We start from the raw sequence: 20,984 nt of genomic DNA on the forward strand, positions 1-20,984 counted from the left end.
CACACATGCACACACACTTTTCCCTCTTTTCTCATTTAATCCTCCTTCAAAATGCCCGTATTGCCCCTTTCTTAAAGATGAGGAAATGGGCTCCATTATTATATGGGTTAGGTAGTAGTTCTATTCAGATGAAATAATATTAATCTTTAGACTGTTTTGAGGCAGTGCTGCAGGTTGCAGTCATCAGTTCACTGGATTTTTTTGATGATTTTTTTGTGACCTCTTGAGGGCACAGCAGTCTTAGGTGATAATGATTGTCTGCTGTAGAGGAACTGTATGTTTTAAAAGGAAGCTTGTTTTTTTTTTTTTTTTAAAGACTTTATTTATCAGAGAGAGAGGGAGATAGAGAGCATGAGTAGGGGGAAGGGCAGAAGGAGAGGGAGAAGCAGGCTCCCCACTGAGTAGGGAGTCTGATGTTGAGCTCAATCCCAGGACCCTGGGATTATGACCCAAGCCGAAAGCAGGTGGAAGCTTGGTTTTTAAAATTTTTCTGAAAAAAAAACAAAAACAAAAACAAAAACAAAAAAACCCTTGTGTTTTAAATGCAGCAGCAGAGTTTAGATAAGAAACTTAATTTCCAATAAGAAAAATCAGTTGTTTTATTCTGCTGATTAAATCCTTCAATTGCTTCTGAAAGATTTATTAGTGAGGTTAGAGCTCCTTCTAGTGGAAGTGATTTTATCTGCACCCATTCTTTTTTTAAAAGCAAAACTTGTTAAAGTATTTTTTACTTTTCTTATACACATTTGCAAGTATCTTCTGTTCAGAGTTTAATAAATAGGAATGGTTTAAGTAAGTATAACTGGTTTCAGAGTTCTATAAACAGAAGTGAATTTTAGCATTTAAGGAGCTACAGTTTCCTACATAGTCTGTATATATATTTGATTTGAAATTTCCTTCTTCTGTTTTTCTCTCTCTCCTTTATATGAATATACAGTCAGTTTTCATTATTAGCAGTATGTTCTATAAAATTGTTGTGAACACTACATTAGCAAATACTGAACCGTTGCTCCTAGGGGTATGTATGTTTACATATACATGGAATATATGTTTATGTTTAATATTACATGTTTATATTTAAATACATATTTAATGTATATTATGAATCATATTAATAAAATTAATATGTTTGGTGCATATTTAATATACAAAAATATGTTTATCTTATATACATTATAATCTTAAAACAACTCGTTCTGATAGATTTTGTCTTTTTTATTTTATAAAAGAGAAGCACTAGTTTAGAAGTGTTATGTGACTTGCCTGAGGCCACCTCACTAACAGATGTCAAAGTTGGGATTCAAATCTCCAGCTGGTACAGGAGCTGGGACTTTTTGCTGTACACCGCACTGCCTCCTGCTATCTCTACTCTCCATCCTCTTGTTATCTCTGAAAGAATTGAAATAAGAGTACTTTCTCGGTTTCAGCTAGGAAAGTGCTTAGCAACTTGAATTTTTTTGCCTGTTCTGTGCATGTCTATGAATGACTAGGAAAGCTCTGCTGGTATTGATTTTAGGGTTACAAATAAATTTTAGCAAGTAGGTGAATCTGGAAATAATGAAGTTGACTATATAGGTTTTGTTTTTGCTAATACAGTATTTGGAGAACAAGGCTTAGATTTGGACTAGATGGGTCTGCTAATATACCTCTTTCTGAGCTAAACTATTACTTCTCCACTGATCTCTGGCAGAGCTCACAACTGTAGGCCTCCTGTGCTAATGTGGGCTACTTGCATGTGGGGAAGAAGGAAAAATGCTCATATTCTGAGAACTCTCCAAGAACATGTTTCTTTACAAGTGTAATGATTTTTAGATATACCTATTTGTACTCAAGCAGCCTTCTAGGAAGACAGTCATTAGTAGGAGAAGGGGTTCTCATATTTCCCTTTCTGGAGAAAGGTATGTCCTTTCTCTAGAAGTACATTCCATTATACCATTACTCTCCTTTTTTCTTATCTCTACCTTTTCAGGTAATATCCTATAAAGGACTTAATTTTCCTTAAAGTTGATTTATAAATTGTAGAAAGGAAATGAAGTAAGCTATTAATAAAAGCCTTTCTCCAAGCTAGGCAGTTTCAGAAAGGGAATGATTAATTTAGGCCAGTGTTTTTCAAATGTTTTTTGGCTATGACACACAATAAAAAATACACTTTGTTGTGATTCATTGTATGCATACATCCACAGATACAGGGCACATATGCACTCACGTGTGTAGCTGTATACATGAGTATATAGATGTGTGTGTGTAAGATGTGTATGTATAAGAAAGTAATGCTTTTCTAAGCGGTATTTTCCCTTTTTATGTGTGGTGTACTTTGACATTTTGTATTCTATAAAAAAAAATGCTGGATGGGATTGACTGAAATGATTTCATGATCCACTAATGGATGGTTCTCTAAATTTTAAAGAACATTGATTTAAGTCATTAGGATACCAAATTGCAAGTGATATTTTCATGGCTATTAGAAGTATCTGAGAAGCATAAATTATTCCCAAATTGTATAAACCATTTCCAGTTTGTAAATTATTCTTTTGACTAGGTCTGTAGTACAGCTGTGTACACCTAATTTTATATTACATTTAGTCTCTGGTATACTTAATTCTGATTTTTATTTCCTCCACCTTTTATAGTGACAAAAATGTGGACATTAATGAAGAACAACTGGCCGGTTGTCTTCTGAGAAAGCTAGGTAAATAGTTTTTTAAATTGTAAAAAGCAAAGTAGCAGTAAATAAAGTAATGTGTCTTTGAGGTCTTGTATAAATCATACTTTTATTCAACATAATGTGGAGTGTTCTTCTCAATGAATTAATGCCCTTTTGGGACAGGAATTTTTTCTCCCCAATTAATTGATTGGCACTTAAGCATTGAAGAGAATATTTGACTTATCTATGGATAAAATCAGTGGGAGAACTGATACTTTTAACCCTTGAGCTCTTCCTCTTTCCAGTGAGAAATGTTATCTTGGAGTATTAGTTAGGTGTGCCATTTTAGGTTCGTTTATTATTGGATGTGGAATGCCAGTCTATTTGTTGATATAGTTGATAGAATCCTAGATTTATTGAGTGTGGAGAATTTTAAAGAATTATCTTGTCCTTCTGTCTCCAGATAGTGTTCTATCAAATGGGAATTGTCTCCTTTTTATGGCAATTATTTTATTAATACTCTTTGATTTAGTCTTTTCAGTCAGATAGTTTTGTTAACAGATGGAATAAGTTGTGTTTAAACATGAAATGGGTGAAAAGTTATGCTAACACATATATTTAAAAAATTATTTTCTAGATGGCAAGATTGTTTTACCAGGCAACTTTCTGTATTGTACATTTTACGGACGACCATGCAGACTGCAAGTGTTGCGAGTGAAAGGGACAGATGGCATGATATTGAGAAGGCCTCAGAATGACTCTGACACTGATGCCCAGGGAATGGCCTATGAACAGTCCAACATAGAAACCAGTACCCTGGATGTATCCCTACAGCTAAGCCAGTTAGATCTGGAAGAGCCTCGAGACCCAACATCAACCAGTACTCCCTGCAAACCAGTAGATGACAAAATGTTAGATAAAACTAGTGACATTTTGTCAGATGTTACACAGAGTCCTGGGAGCAGCAGTGGACTTGGACTAGGGGAAGTCACAGGACTTAAGTGTAGTTTTAATTCAGCCAGAGGAGAAAATGAGCAACTTGTCAATGAAGAGAGATTGCTAAAGTCAGCATGTGTGGGAACAAAGTGCAACACTGATATTTTTTATTTTATATCTTCAACAACAAGAGTCAATTTTGCAAAGATTCGTACAAATTCAAAAGTGCAAGAGGACCACTTCAAAGTAACTTATGGCATGATAGGAGGCTTAAGTAGTCAGCTGAAAGCGATTAGAGAGATGATCGAATTGCCTCTCAAACAGCCTGAACTTTTCAAGAGTTACGGTATGATTTCTTCAGTGTATTGCACCAGAAGTATTAAATTCAAACAAAAAGCAGTTGGCACATTCCACTTCTGTAATAATTGCTCACCCTCTTTTCCTGGTTTTCTTTCCTGAATGGTAGGTATGGTAGGAGGTGTGAGTTGCTTTGGGAGATGCCAGTTAAGTGAGCCTTTTTCCGTGCTTAATCTCTTTAGGTTGTAATGTGAGTTAGTTGCAGCCTTGTCTCTTCTAATTGCATACTTCCACAGTTGTTTGTATTGGATCTAGAATTAGTATCTTGTCATTCTAGATCAGCTGTAATGACCAAAGAAGTAAACCAAACATTCAAATATGTTAGATAAAACTTCTCTGTTAGGAAATATAACTCTGTGCGGATTTCTTTGCATTGAAGCAAGTGGTTAAGGGAGTGATTGGCTTGAAGGAAACTCAGGGCTACCTCTGTGTGGTAACTGCCCAGATGCTCTGCATGTATTTGATGCCTACAGTTTGGTGCTTCTTTCTCTGCCTTTTCATTTTTCATGAATCTTTATATATAAAAATATATGAACCCTTTGACTGACATTTTGCTAGTAATGCTTATGTAATCTAAGATGACTAGTTGGGTGAAAATTAGGATTGATGGCTTGCTTTGGGTGGCCTTGTTCTTGTCTGAGCTTTGTGTTCTGATCATTGAGCTGTGCTGTGTGGGATGGGGCGTAGCAATTATGTGGCTGTCCAGCCAGTTTTTCACTAGTGTTCCCAGCCTGGTTGGGTCTAGAGAGAGGGAGAGAGAGAGAAAGTCATTTCTTGAGATCAGTGTTTGGCTAGTTAGTACATTTTTGGAGGAGGGGGGCAGGGGCAGGAGGTCTGACTCTTACTTTAGTTTTGTGATACAAGGTAAATTTATATTTTATAACTCACATTTGCAGTCATATGATAACACAAGAAACCTAGTAATGCTGAATCCATTGTTCTCTTCTTTTTCTTCTAGGAATTCCCCCTCCTAGAGGAGTGTTACTCTATGGCCCGCCAGGTACTGGAAAGACAATGATTGCCAGGGCGATTGCTAATGAAGTCGGAGCCTATGTTTCTGTAATTAATGGTCCTGAAATTATAAGCAAGTAGGTGCATAATTTAATGGAATAAACAGTGTTATTAAATACTTCTTAAAGGTGATTTTAAAAAAATGACTGCATAGCATTCTGTCTGGATATTTCATATGTGAAAATAATTTAAATTTGCTTTTGGTTGTGTATACAAATTAAGTTTGGAAAATAATTTTTGAAAGTAAGTTTAGTACTCTGGAAGTATTTGAAAAGTTAGATGAGCTTTTATAGACGAAACTTTAAAAACATTAAGCGTTGATTCTTAAATGCATTTTATTTGTTACAGGTTCTATGGGGAGACAGAAGCAAGGTTACGTCAGATATTTGCTGAAGCCACTCTGCGGTATTTACATGTAGATTTGTAATTAGTAATCTAATTAGTAACTAATTTGTAATTAGTAGTCAAGGCTATGTTTAAGTAGAGTTACTAACACGTTATATGAAACATGAAAGAACACTACAAAAATAATAATGATAGCTTTAGAAATGACTGTAAATCTAATGAAGTTGTATTTCATCTATTTTTATCTAATATTGTTTTGTAAAGTTTGATCAGTGAGTTATTGAATTACCTGAAGTAGGAGAATTAAGACACTGTTGTATGGTAAATCATATGATTTTACTTCAGATATGCATTTCTGATGTTCTTTCTTTAGAGTACCTATGGTACTTTAGGATATTCAGTTTATCTAGTTACTTTAGTAGATTGTATTATAGTATCCCTTTATGCTTTTTTCTTAAATTATAGTTTGCTTCAAAGGGACAAATCTTTTGCTCTTTAAAAACAATTTTTATTGATTATTCCTCAGTTTAGGCTACCATATTACATTGCAGTGAGTATAAGAATGTGGCCTATAACTTGGTCTAATATATTATTCATAATAAGGCTATGTCTTTGCCATTGTTTTGGCATAACTAGCATTAACTAGCATAATTCTGCTCTCATCAAAAGAACTATTTTTTTTAAGATTTTATTTATTTATTTGCGATAGAGCAAGAGCACGTGAGAGAGAGAGAGCAAGAGAACACAAGTGTAGGGGGAAGAAAAGGGGCAGAGGGAGAAGCAGGCTCTCCACTGAGCCGAGAGCCTGACACAAGGCTCAATCCCAGGAGGGATCATTATCTGAGCTGAAGACAGACTCTCAACTGACCAAACCACCCAGGCGCCCCCAAAGAACTTTGATTTTTAAAGTTGTTTTTTCCCAGAGATCGTATATGAAATAAGGTAGTCCCTTATAAGGTTTGTAGTCCCAATACTGAAAATTTGAGACCCAGTGGTATACTGTATTGTGTAGTGTGTTTTCATTGTTGTTTTGTTCCTTGCAGTTGAATCTCTCTTTTGTGAGAGAATGCACATCTTTTATGGGAGAACTGATCACTTTGAAAGTTCTTTTTTTAATATACCAAAAAAAAAAAAAAAAAAAGGAGAGAGAGCACATTTGGAATTTCTGTAACTTGGACTTTACATCTGCTCCAGGGAACATTTCTGGCCTCAGATTCTGAATTGATGCAGTCATAACAATTTACTGGGCATTAGAGGGCAAGCTCTGTTTGGGCATAGACTTATCTCATGAGCAGTAGACTATTCTTAGTACTCTGCTTTTTATTGTTCAGATGTGCTAGAATGTGATGAATTAATAATTTGGGCTAGAATTAATGTAAGGTTTTTCAGTTTAACATCCTGTTGCCTTTGTCTTTAATATTATTAAGTGAGTCCTGATTTTGATACATTGGATTTCTTTTTTTTAAATTAAGTTTTTATTTTAATTCCAGTATTATTTACAGTGTTGTATTAGTTGCAGGTGTACAACAGTGATTCAACAATTCTGTGTGTCACCCTGTGCTCCTCATGACAATTGCCCTCCTTAATCCCTATTAAGGGATTAATAGGGATTAATAGTCATCTATTTCACCCTTCCCTCTGCTAACCATCAGTTTGTTCTCTATAGTTAAGAGTCTGACTTTTGGTTTCTCTCTCTCTCTTTTTTTCCCCTTTGCTCATTTGTTTTATTTCTTTTTTTTTTTTCATTTGTTTTATTTCTTAAATCCAACAGATAATCATATGGTTTTTGTCTGTTACTTATTTCACTTAGGGTTATACTTTCTAGCTCCATCCATGTTACTGCAAATGGCAAGCTTTCATTCTTTTTGTGGTTGAATAATACTCCATTGTGTATATATACTGTATCTTCTTTATTCAGTTATCAGTTGATGGACACCTGGGCTGCTTTCCTAATTTGGCTGTTGTAAATAATGCTGCTATAAACACAGGGGGGCACATATCCCTTTGAATTAGTGTTTTTGTGTTTTTTGGGTAAATACCCAGTAGTGTGATTGCTGGGTTGTAGGGTAGTTTTATTTTTAACTTTCTGAGGAACTTTCTTAGTAGCTGCACCAGTTTGCATTCTGACCAACAGTGCATGAGGGTTGCTCTTCCTCCACATCCTCAACTACACTTGTTTTATGTGTTTTTGATTTTAGCCATTCTGACAGCTGTGGGGTGATAGCTCATTGTAGTTTTGATTTGCATTTTCCTGTTAAGTGATGTTGGGCTTCTTTGCATGTTGCCTGTTAGTCATCTGTATATCTTCTTTGGAGAAATGCCTGTTCATGTTTCTGTCCATTCAGTTGGATTGTTTGCTTTTTGGGTGTTGAGGTGTTATCAGTTCTTTATACATTTTGGGTAGTAACTCTTACTGGATATGTCATTTGCAAGTATCTTCTTCCATTAATTTTGTTGTTTGTTTCCTTTGCTCTGCAGGAGCTTTTTATTTGATGTAGTCCCAATAGTTTATTTTTGCTTTTATTTCCCTTGCATCAGGAAACATATCTAGAAAAATGTTTCTATGGCTGATATCAAAGAAATTACTCCCTGTGCTCTCTTCTAGGATTTTTATAGTTTCAGGTCTCACATTTAGTTTTTAAATCCATTTTAGATTTTTTTTTTTTAAAGATTTCATTTATTTATTTGACAGAGAGATAGTGTACAAGTAGGCAGAGCAGCAGGGAGAGGGAGAGGGAGAAGCAGGCTCTCCACTGAGCAGAGAGCCCGATGTGGAGCTTGATCCCAGGATCCTGGGATCAGACCTGAGCCGAAGGCAGCTGCTTAACTGACTGAGCCACCCAGGCACCCCTAGATTTATTTTTGTATATGATTAAGTTTCATTCTTTTGCATGTGCATTTCAATTAAAAAATTAAACATATTCAGTTTCAACTGAAATGCAATAAATCAAATTTAAAAATCAGGTGTATTTTAAAGAATTTATTTTACTTGTTTGTTTTTAGGCACCCATCAATTATTTTTATTGATGAGCTGGATGCACTTTGTCCTAAAAGAGAAGGGGCTCAGAATGAAGTGGAAAAGAGAGTGGTAGCATCACTGTTAACATTGATGGATGGTATTGGTTCAGTAAGTATAGCACCAGTATCGACTCTGTGTAAGAAAAGGTTGGCTTCTAATAATATATGTATGTAGTAGCAAAAGCTATTAAATATGTCTGAGTTTTGGGGTATTCTAGGGTAGGGAATAATATTAACCATAAAAACTAAAGGAAAGACCCATAAAATAATCTTCTTCAGCAGATATCTTAGTAACTTCTAGGAGGATATACTGCCACGTTTTTCTAGCATATAAAATAATAATATGCAATGATGGATTTTTTTTTTTTGGTAGTTATCGTATTAACTTAAAAACCTGAAACAAAAATCATTAAGGATCAGATCAATAAGAAATTTCTTAAGTTTTATATACACACGTAAAAATGGATTCTTTTAAGGCTTTAAGTTGGACAAGTGAAAGAAATGAGTGAGAATAATGGAAAATATGTTTGTACAACGTTTATAAAGAATCTACCCATGTTACCTGATTCTCTGATAAGGATACATTTGCATGTTAATAAAAACTATGTGCTGATTATGAAAGGAAGATCCATAGGAGTATGACAGGAATGAAGAAAAATTCTCTCAGACCCCTGACAGCCATTTACCAGAATACATTTCTTATTCTGGATTGTAAATAACTCATTTTTTGGAGTCAGGTTAGAACCAAAAGAAATTTTAGAACTCATGTAGTCCCAAACCCTCTTTTTGAACATTAAACAACTGGACAGTTGAAACTTTCTGATTTTTACTACCTATTGGTAGAAACTAAACATGTGAAAATAATGTGAAGGTTGGGTTTTAAGTCTCCATTATTTGTTAACGTGTGTTACAGTTTTTAAAAATTATTTATTTTAGAGAGCACGCACAGGTGCTCGTGAGCACATGTGCGCAGGCAGGGGGAGGGGCAGGGTGAGAGGGAGAGAGAACAATGTTAAGTAGACTCCCCACTGAGCATGGAGCCCAGCGTAGGGCTCAGATCCACAACGCATGAGATCATGACCTGAGCCACAGTCAAGAGTTGGACACTCAACTGACTGAGCCATCCAGATGCCCCAACATGTGTTACAATTTTAAGTGTAACAGAAGAGTTGATACCCTGAGGGAGGCTGGATGACCACCTGGTTCTCAGTCTTGGTGCAATAATTTGGTGTGATTATGTCCCAGGTTTGGTTCTCAGCCCTTAAAAATTGGAGACTTCAGTGATGCTAGTATCTTGGGGGTGGCAGGGCTCTGAGGACTGCACCTCCGTAACAACACTAACAAGAGACATACATAAATTGGGATGCCAGTTTGTCCATTTACAATAAGATGTAGAATCATTAAGTGAATCAGATATCTTAGTTTATGGATGACTCTTTCCACCTTGAAGGCAAATATGCATGGAGAGCTGTATTATAATTAGAAGAGTTCTGGTGAATATGAGATCAGATGGAAGGCTTTATTTTGGAGGCTATTAATTGCTGCCTCTTTCTCTACTGCTGGGATAGGTCTGCGGTGTACTGGTGGTTTTGCCTGTGGGCAGGACTGGAAGCATGTGACAGGGATGTTAGTATGAAAATGCTTAAGGGCCATTGATTCTAAATTCATAACTTACAGATTTTTTGTAATCCATGCATTTTCTGTTAGCACAGCCAGTATAAGTGAATAGGTTTGAGTTTCCTTACTTTGAATCACGTGTCAGTTAAGTTTGTCCCTGTGAGATTATACATGGGTCATCAGGATAAAATGTCGGATAACTTTCACAGATGGCTGATTATTATCATAGTTCTTTATAACTTGTTCCAAATGTCATTCCTATGTGAAAAATCCATATGTATTCAAGGATGACTGATGCTCAGGTGTTGGTTCCATCGTTGTCTATATTTCTAGAAATTTAAACATTTATCAGAATAAAAAAAGTACAGTCCACATGTGAATAATATTTTTTAAACAACTGTGTAATAGAGCCTTGTTCTATTTGAATAATATGCAGGTCATTGTCTTTGCCTTCAAGTAGGGGAAAAGGACAACTTAAAGTAAAACAACTATATGGTAAGATATTATGAAAATGGTGACATTTAGATACCAAAAACGGGAGAGACATCACTTATAGTTGGAAAGGTATGTAGTGGAAAACTTTCTAGGTGAGGGAGTATTTAGGCTGGACTTAGACAAATGGGGGATGAGTAATTAAACTGTGAAGTATAAGACTTAACAGCCTGGACACTTAGAATCTTGTTTATATAGCCAGTGCCTATATATATATATATGTACATGCACACACACATACACAAAAACATATACCTTTTAGGTATATATACATGGTAATATACATGTATGTATATATTGCTTTTAGATGAATGTGTAATTTATTCTCATTTTATTTTGTAAGGAAGGAAGTGAAGGACAAGTGTTGGTCCTTGGGGCCACAAATCGCCCTCATGCCTTAGATGCTGCACTTCGAAGACCTGGACGATTTGATAAAGAGATTGAGATTGGAGTTCCTAATGCTGCAGATCGGCTAGATATTCTCCAGAAACTGCTTCAAAGGGTACCCCATTTGCTCACTGAATCTGAACTGTTACAGCTGGCAAATGGTGCTCATGGGTACGTTGGAGCAGACTTGAAAGCCTTGTGTAATGAAGCAGGTGAGAGTGCTTTGCTACTGTGAGTCTGTATTGATGGGCTTCATAAATCTGGTTTATTTGCATGCTTATTTCTTAATGGAAATAGCTGATATTTTTTCTAATCATAAAATATGTATTTATTGAAAACTAGATAATTCAGAAAACTATAAAAAGAGAAATAAAAATCACTCATACCTCCTGAAGGTAACCACTATAATAGCACACCTCCTTTCACACTTTTCCTAAGTACACACAGACACACACATGCACATATATCATCAGATGCATTAATGGCAGTATCGACAATGACTATTTATTGATACTGTGCTGTGGAAATTAGGGAGGAGAGCCTACAGGTGGATCAGAATTTTGTTAAAGGAGCAGCTTTGTATTTTTTGAAGTGCTGAAAAAGTACTTAGCAAAATCTAAGAATTCTATGCTGCAGAGTATGTGATAGTGATGTTTAAGTCTGAAAGTGTATAAGGGCTGTGAGTTGACTCTTGGACTTTAAGAACGTCACTATGGCATGAACTGTCTTTGCTTTGGAAGCCCTTAAGATCTTTTAACATTTTTGTAATTTTTCAGAGTAATTTTAACCATGAAAAATGTTGTGCCCATGAAAAATCAGGACAGTTTTTATAAGCTATTGAAATATTTCATCAGGCAAATAAGTATTTATTGAAAAAAATATCTGATTGTTGTTTTTGTTTTCATTTGTTTGTTTTTTGGTCCTAAGAGAATGTGTTTATTTTATGGTAACCTCTAAAGGCTGGGCATATACAAAGCAAACCTGGTTTGCCGGTAATCCTAGGTTCCTTAAATTTATTCCCTTGGGTATATATTTCTAGGTCCTTTTATACTTCAGAAGGAATTTTTTTCAGTTGTTGTGTTCTGTTGTTTCCGTTTGTGACCTATCCAGCATTTTCAAAAGGTTAAGTTTTAAAAAAGTTTAGCCCCTTTAGGTAATGGGAGAAATGGAATTTTTGAGTTGGAGCTTTAGTTATTTTAGAGATTTAGTATAGAAATATGGTAACTTCTTCCAGATTATGGATTCATAGTTAATATAGTAGGCTTTAAAAACCCTTCCTTTAGTCCTTTCATCTTTCTAATCTGGCTCAATACATGCAGAGAAGAGAATATAGAACAAAAAACAGGTTGGGAAAGAAAACCTGGAAGGGATATTTAGGGTTCTTCTTTTTTTTTTTTTTTTAAAGATTTTATTTATTTATTTGAGAGAGAAAGAGAGCACGGTGGGGGTTGGGGAGGACCAGAGGGAGAAGCAGACTCCCCGTGCTGAGCAGGGAACCTGACGTGGCACTCCATCCTGGGACTCCAGGATCATGACCTGAGCTGAAGGCAGTTGCTTAACCAACTGAGCCACCCAGGCACCAGAGGTTTAGGGTTCTTTGAATATCTTACTCTTGGTGGAGAAAATCAATTTTGTTTTATTCTTTTTGACCATTATCACAATTTCCATGTTAGAGGATTCACAGATGGGGGAAACCATAGGTTATGTAGATTACAAGGTAAAAAAAAATTTTTGGTGCATTTTGGCCTAGGAGTCATTCTTTAGTATCCTTTATCAGACATTTTTCTTACTTTCTCATATATTTCATGCACTCTGGAAGACTCTGGGATTCTTGCTGTTCAGAAACATACAGTCTAATGAAGGAAAGAGATTTGTGAATAACTACTTACACAGTGAAATATGTACTCATAAAACTATGGAGAATGCAGTGACTTTCTCTATGGGGAAAGGAAATGCTATGGTTATTCAGAAATAGCCATATCTAAGAAGAAGCTTAAAAAAAGCTCTACATGCAGAATGAGGGGGGTGAGAATGTGGGAAAGGGTAAACATTTTTTCCACTGATCCTCACACCAACCCTGTGATATAAGTATCAGATAGACTCTGGAGAGGTCTCGCAGAGGTAGGAGGCAGAGCTAGGATTTAAACTTAATCCAAATCTATGCTCTGCATCAGAATTAAATCCTAAAAGAAATTTTTGTCAAAGTGGTGGAAGGCTTTTTTGATTTAATTTTTTATTTCAAAGGTAAGTATGTCCATAAATTTTGTCCTAAGACATTAAGGGGAAATGTGATAATGTAAATTTACATACCAGATGTATATAAGCCATCTACTTTCGTGGGCACTGTAGTACCCCCAAGATCTTTAGGAGGATAACAAGAAAAGTTGAGAGATTCTACCCTTTACTCTCTTATATTACTTGAAAAAGTTGTGAAAGGATCAGAAGTAAGGATGGAGAGGGGCCTCCACCCTGAAGATAAGATAGATGGATGGATGGGTAGGTAGGTATCTGGGGTATACTTGGCAAATATAAATAGTAAATAAATATTAATAGTAATTTCAAATTATCAGTATTGAACTGATCTTTTTTCCTCTAGTCTAGCAATGAATTGGTATATGAGAACATAGTTTTTAAAAAGATTAGCTTATAATTAAAGTGTCCAGTAGAGAAAGTATGTGGTTTTGTGTATACTGTCTTAAATACTTACATATGTTGTGTTATGTAGCATCATTCCATATATATAGCAGAATACAGTTTAAGAACAGTGCACTAGAGGGGCGCCTGGGTGGCTCAGTGGGTTAAGCCGCTGCCTTCGGCTCAGGTCATGATCCCAGGTCCTGGGTTTGAGCCCGTATCGGGCTTTCTGCTCAGCAGGGAGCCTGCTTCCTCCTCTCTCTCTCTGCCTGCCTCTCTGCCTACTTGTGATTTCTCTCTGTCAAATAAATAAATAAAAATCTTTAAAAAAAAAAAAAAAAGAACAGTGCACTAGAATTTTTTGCAAGGCATTTTTCTAAAGAAGCAGAGAATGTAGTAGAAAATGGAACAGTAGAGTTGGACAGACCTGCTTTTAAAATCAGGCTTGTGATCCTTGGACATGTTCTTTGCCTTATTTGAGCCTTAGTTTTCTCTATGGGTAGATTTAGGTGGTTTTTGCAGATGATATGTAAGTGCCCTTGTAAGTATGACATTCCCTAGATATAAGGGAGGATGAGAAAGAAAGGGGGGAGATTAAAAAAAAAAGGATAGGAAGGATTAGAAAAAGGAAAGGGGAAAATAAATACCCAAGTTATTTACTAAATGTGATCTGGCCTCATTAGCTACCTTCTTCATACACCTGGCCTTCCTGCCCTTTATTGTGTTCTCTTTTGTACCTGTTTTTCTAAAGAATTTAAGTGACTAGTCAGGGCTTTCTCCCACAGCATTCTTAGAGAAAATGCCACAAAGCAGACTCATGTCAATTGTGAAATAAATTGCATTTTCTCATTGATACAATTTTATAATTTCTGCCTATAGACTTTACATGAGTAAATTATAAATTTGGTAATAGTGCAACTCAAAAGGAAAGATAAACGAACTCTAAAACTCAATAAACATTAAAAATAGTAGAATTATATTCCAGACACCCAGACATACCTGGGTGTCTCAGTTCGTTAAGCAACTGCCTTCAGCTCATGTCATGATCCCAGGGTCCTGGGATCGAGCCCCAAGTTGGGCTCCCTACTCTGGGTGGGGGGAGGGGTCTGCTTCTTCCTCTCCCTCTGCTGCTCTGCCTGCTCGTGCTCTCTCTCGTTCTCTGACAAATAAATGTTTAAAAAAAAAAAGAATTACATTTCAAATTCTATAGAATAGGCATAAGTGTATCCTACATATTGAACACACAGAGATATCTCCATATATTATGATGGGTATATTGAGCATAGGAAGAATAAACTCAGCTCTGTGGTAAATTTGAACTAGTCTCCTAGGTATAAATAAAAAGAATTGAGCACTTAATATTGCATCCTACTTAAATTTAGAAGGGCAATTAAAAAATAATTGGAATGTGTCTCTGTCTTTTAAAATGACCACGTAGGGAAGTTTGAATTGTTGCCTGTTGTTGTTTTAAGCTTGTTAAGTTTTCTTGGGTAAGTAGAAGCAGTTGCAATCATTACATTGACCTTAGAATTATACACAAAGTTAGAATCACTATTTTTTAAAAAAGAGTCATGATAATATCTTAACATTTGGAAGTAGCAGTAATAATTTCTGGCACGTAGTAAGTGCTCAATAAATATTTGCTCTGAGAAATACATGTGAAAGCTGGGAGACATTATCAGACTAATTACCACCCCACTGCCCCTACAGAGCAATAAAAATGTTTATTAACCTGAGGGTTGAATCAGTTTTGTTTTTAAACCCCTAGTGAGATTCATCTCTCTCTCTCCTCTGTTGCCTTCAGAAGTCCCTGTCTGTGCTGAGGAAACAACTCCAAGTGGTTCTTGCTACCTTTATAGGTAGCAGTAAATAAGGTATTAGTGTTTTGTGATCCTAAATCACTGCTGCTATTTTTCTTTGAACATTCCAGTCCATTTTTAGCTTTCCACTGACAAGATTTCTCAGCCATGGCTCTGACTGTGGACTTTGTATTTTGTTTAAAACCAGTGCTTTTCAGGAGGTGTTTTCAATGTTCACCAGTTGTGCTGTGTTTATAGCTTGAGAATGTCCACTGGCATATCTGGGAAGGAAGGCACTTTAACTTCCAGATTTGTGAGGACAGTGAGGTAGTCTAGCTCCAGGAGATGTATTTCTGAGTATACAAATCAATTCTGTCTCTTTCTATTATTTATTCTTCTCCATGAAATCCACATTCATTTCATATGTTCTCAATTCAGGGTGGATCATTTGGAGCAGAGGTTCTCAGACTTTATCATGTATCAGAATCACCTGCAGAATTCAGTAAAACAGATTGCTTGGTGAGCTCCACCTCCCAGAGTTGGCTGATTCAGTCTTGGCTGCTGCTTGTGAATCCTGACAAGTTCCCAGATGATGCTGTTGGTTTGGGGACCACACTTTGAGAGCCACTAACTTAGGACATTGGTTCTTAAATGTCATACATCAGGTTCACCTGGGAAGCTACATTCCCTCTTCATATTAATTAAGGGAAGTAGGGAACTGGAGCCAGTATTTATGTTTCCCAGCTGATTTCAAAGCTGTAGTTGCCTGTGAGCAAATTTTCTAAATTACTGGTTTAGGCCAGTAGTTCTCCAGTTTAAACCTAAGAAGTACTTGTAGAGCTTGTTAAAACACAATTCTGGGCCCCATCCTATTGGTTCATTAGGTCCAGGTGGGACCCAAGAATTTGCATTTCTATTATGTTATGGGAGATACCAGTGCTTTAGGTGCAGGGGCTGTACTTGGAGAAGCAGTGATCTTGGCCCACTAACCCTAATTTTTGGAGACTCTGTAACTGATTTAAATAACTGGATAAATTTAGAGACTGTAAATCTCTGCCATCCTCTGATGGTGTTGAGTTTTTCCCAGAGTTTTTATGTGACAGTAATGTACTATTCTGAATTATAGTCAATCAACTCTCCTTCTAGGATAGTAAGTGTTTAGGTTTGTCTTGGAAGTACATATATATAATGGTTCTGAATAAAACTTAAAAATAATTCTGAAAGATAGAAAAGCCACAATTAAGCAAACAGTTGAGAATTAACAAGCATACAAATAAAAATATAGACATATGTTTTTCCTAGAACATTTGCTTGCTTAAGATTTGTGGACCTGTGTGTTCTTTGAGTTTTTTGTGCATTGACTGATGGTTTTCCTTCTTCCTGGACTGCCTTCTAGTCAGAGCAACCTTGCCCTTTTTAACAAAGGGTGGGATACAGATGCCTAATAATAGCATACATTGAAGTGATTCAGAATTTCATATAACCTAAGTGGATTATGTTTCCCATTGTTTTTGCAATCTAATGGTTGTTTGTGGGATACTAATACAAAAGATCAAAGTCCCTATCAAATATATTTGTTTGTGCATGCTTTTTCAGAGTCTAGAAGGTTTACAATCTATTCCATAGTTTGTGAGAGTGGTACTACAGTGTGCTTATCTCAATTTTTCTAATCTTTTATTCCAATGTTACTAAATATTTTCTGTATCTTTTAACTTGTTTCCATATGAATGTGAAAATTGGAAGTACTACAGTAGTGTTACTTTCAACACTTGGGTCTTTTATCTGAGCAGATATAATGTTTAATGTTGAGAGTTGGGTGTGAAAGTTATTTTCAAATGTTATTTTTTTTTTAATCATTAAGTTTTGAGCTAAAGTGTGGTGTGATATGTTGTGACTTGTCCAAAAGCCTAATGTTTTGTAGCTCACCTTTTTAAGCAAAGAGCAGCTGCATTTTGAAATGTTTTATCTCAAGTGGACAAGTTGTTTACAAGCTCAACTTGGACACATCCTGACATTTAATATCTGTATTTGTATTCTTCATGGGATTTGGCTGCCTTTCTAATTAATTAATTGCATAGCCTTTTATTAATTCCTTCAAAATTTATAATGTTTTAAATTAACAGCATAGATAAGCATACCACACTTTTTTGGAAAACATGAAATATTAATTATGTAGCAGAGACATGAATTATATAAACTCTGCTGAATGTTAGAAGATGCTTAGCAACAATGTTTTCCAAATATAGGGATTTATTATAAACTTATCCTTCTAAGGCTGCCTGTGCCATTTCAGGAGAGTGAATATAAATAGAGCATGATTTCTTTAAGAAGTGGACTCAGTCATTTTGTTTACAGTGAAAGGAAGTACTTGCTTCACATTCTAAGAATTTATCTTTAGCATCCTTGTTGATTACACATCATTTCAACATGTTCATACCAAATATTTGGGCCTTGATAAGATAGCATCACATACAGGAAAAATTAAAAGTCTTAGTTAAACAATGATTTTGTCATTATTACCGTTAAGTAGGACTGGTAACAATACTGAATCTAATTACTATAACATAACTTTTTTTGAGGTGGAAAATTTGATCTGTCTTATACCAGAATTCTGAGTTATTTTTATCTTTTATTCCCCTCTCCCACCCTTCACTAGCTTATTTTAACAGGAATTTATGGAAGATCTACTATGTACAAAGTATGCAACAGTCCAACTCTTATGAAAGGATTTTTCTAAAATTTTCCACCATTTTTTGAATTCTGCTAATGTTGTTTTCTAAGTTAGAATTAAAATATTGATTCTGCAAAAATTCAGTATTTTTCAGTGAAGTTCAGGGAAGTGATGGTGTTTTGTGGAAAGCTTATGATGAGCTATGAGCTATAGATTCAAATGCTACATGTACTACTCATTTAATTTCTAAAATTCTGTTTCCTCACCTGCTAACCAGGGATACCATATTTTTTTTAAGAGTTCTTATGAGGTTTAAAAATGTAATATGGCTGCAGTAGTCATGATTTATATAGAACCTCATACTGTCACTTTCTCTCTTTTAAAAAAAATTCATATTTTGTGTGTATTTGTTTATTCCTCTGGTGGATGCTTATTTGAATTTTGGCAGTACTGGTATTTTATGAAGTATTCTTGGTTATCCTAGTACAGGAGATGTTAGGGAAGCTGTCAGGGTCCTTTACCTTGCTGGAGAAGTAATTTTTCCCTGAATTTGTATCAGTAAAAGTTTGCGACAAATGCAAACTGTAGATAATTTTTTTTTTTAAAGATTTTATTTATTTATTTGACAGAGAGAAATCACAAGTAGGCAGAGAGGCAGGCAGAGAGAGAGGAGGAAGCAGGCTTCCCGCTGAGCAGAAAGCCCGATGTGGGGCTCAAACCCAGGACCTGGGATCATGACCTGAGCCGAAGGCAGCGGCTTAACCCACTGAGCCACCCAGGCGCCCTGAAACTGTAGATAATTTGATAGGACTTGTTTTGGGGTCCTCCCTGACAGATTTTCTTGCTGAACTTGGAAGCTTTCATGTCATACATAGGCAGAGTCATGGTCTCTTCCCTCTCCCCATCCCCATGTGAGTCTGCTGCAGGCCTGCCGTAGAGCAACAAAATTAAATCAATGTATCATGATCATCACTCTAAGTAATGCATTTTATAATGGATCATATCCTTATTCATTATTGTAGCTTGGTAAATAAGCAGTAATTATGCAATGTAAAATCTCATGAAACAATTTTCTCCTCTGTTTTGTAATTATGAAATGTAGTGATAGTTTTATTTGTGATGTTATGAATGACACTGCATAAATACTATGGATTTTTTTTTTATAAGAGGTATAACTTTTTTTTTTTTGTCAGTGAATTGGGTATCTTAATACTACTTTTGCTCTTCATTTGAAATGAGTGGAGCCAAATGGTTTGTTTAAGAAAAACAGGTGGTAGTTCTGATTCTGTTTAAGCTCTCAGTAATACATTTACTTCACTAGTGGAAACTTTTCCAAGTTGCCTTGCCAAGGCTATAAAAGTAGGAAACTTGAGGAAAGGTTTTCTTCATAATTAAAGCAATCACAGAAATAAAAAAACTGTCTAAATAAGTTATTTCTAAGAGTTTTTTTTTATTCTTTGTCAAATCCTGTCAGTTTCATTTTCAAAATTTATTCAGAATTTAAGCTTTAAAAAAAATTTTAACTGTTTCCATTGCTCTTGTCTGGACTGTGGTGTTACTTGCTTCCTGCCCAGTCTGTCTTCCACGCCCCACCCTTTCTTGTTCTTACATAGTCTGAGGTTCAGAACTTTGAACTGCAGACTTTGGAGATGAGGAGAATTTTGGTTAGAGATAGGAACTTGGGAGTTGTCAACAGTTAGGTTGTGACTGAAGCCATTGAAATGAATGAAATCACTTAGTGTGAGTGAAATTCAGACATTTATTCATTTATTGAGGCAGAGACTGCTTTGGATGCTGGGGCTGCCTCAGTGAACAAGAAAGACTTGGACCCTGTCCTAGAGCTCAGAGTGCCCAGGCAAGTACTGCAGAGTATCTGGTAATCATGGTACCTGTGTGTGTTGGGTGTTTGTGAGTGATCAGGGAGGTTTTAGAATGCTGATAAGGAGAGTAGAGGGGTCCTGGGGAATACCACCATTCAGTGGTTGGCTTGTTAGAAAAGATCTAGTATAGGAGACTGGGGAGTGGTCAGGAGATGGGAAAAGAACTGAAAGAAAGTAGTGACTCAAATGAGAGAAGATTGCAGAGAGGAAGCAATTAGAATTTAATTTTGTATTAGTTACCACTAATCCAATGTGTTAGCCATTGCTTGAAGTGCCTTACACATATTAATGCATTTTTTATTCACCACAACCCTTATAAGGTTATCTTCATTTTATAGGTGAGGAAACTTAGGTTGGAGAGGTTAAGGAACTTTCCTAAACTCACATAGGAAATAAGTACTGGAGCTAGGATCAACAATATTAGAGACCACAGTGATATCGATTGCTTAGTTTCTTACCTGGGAAATGGGGGCCTTGTAAGAGAATAGTTCTAGTGGGGTCCTGTGGCTAGCTGCTAGACTGTGATAAATTGAAGGGTGATTAAAAGTGGAGAAACAGAAATAGTGCTTGTGAATTACTTTTTCAATTTAGTGTTGTGCTGTTATTTAGAGTTTTGTACCTTCCATAAAAAAGGCCTGAATATAGTTGGCCTCCCCTCTGCCTTTGCCACATTTGTGCCCCCTTTTCCTCCTCATCTCAGGTTATATTCCATCATTACTTTTCTGGTTCTTCTTCTCCAACCTGGGCCTTGCTCTAGTCCACCAAGCCATAAATTTTCAGCCTGTCTTGGCTTAAGAATTGTGCTGTAGTCAACTATTTTTTTTTTAACCCAACAGGTTATAATGTTGATAAGCCAATTAAGTAAATAATTTGATATTAAAAATTTAAACACTATATTTTTAGGAAAGTTTGTTAAACCTGGGACTGGTGAAGTGAATTAATCTTGATGTTTTAGAACTAGAAGAACCTCTCAGAAATCATTACTACATTTTCTTGGCCCAGGGTTCAGGTCTTGAGACCAGTATGCCTTCTCTAGTCCCATTACTTTTTTTTTTTTTTTTTTTTCTTTTTTTTTCCTTTTTGACAGGCAGAGATCACAAGTTAGGCAGAGAGGCAGGCAGAGAGAGAGGAAGGGGAGCAGGCTTTCTGCTGAGCAGAGAGCCGGATGCAGTGCTGGATCCCAGGACCCTGGG

General features: G+C 36.0%; 1 protein-coding gene across 3 annotated transcripts in view; it reads left to right on the top strand.

Annotated features, from left to right (window-relative positions):
* Nucleotides 1–20,984, top strand: part of SPATA5 (spermatogenesis associated 5) — a 332,854-nt gene that overhangs the window by 8,556 nt on the left and 303,314 nt on the right. For all 3 annotated transcript variants that reach the window (XM_047718370.1, XM_047718369.1, XM_047718371.1), the window contains exons 4-9: nt 2,631–2,689; nt 3,282–3,926; nt 4,896–5,025; nt 5,297–5,353; nt 8,297–8,420; nt 10,764–11,019. In XM_047718370.1, the coding sequence (XP_047574326.1) occupies nt 2,631–2,689; nt 3,282–3,926; nt 4,896–5,025; nt 5,297–5,353; nt 8,297–8,420; nt 10,764–11,019 (1,271 nt within the window). The remainder of the gene's footprint in view (nt 1–2,630; nt 2,690–3,281; nt 3,927–4,895; nt 5,026–5,296; nt 5,354–8,296; nt 8,421–10,763; nt 11,020–20,984) is intronic.

Source organism: Lutra lutra, chromosome 2 (assembly GCF_902655055.1).
Source record: "Lutra lutra chromosome 2, mLutLut1.2, whole genome shotgun sequence".
NCBI classification, from domain to species: Eukaryota; Metazoa; Chordata; class Mammalia; order Carnivora; family Mustelidae; genus Lutra; species Lutra lutra.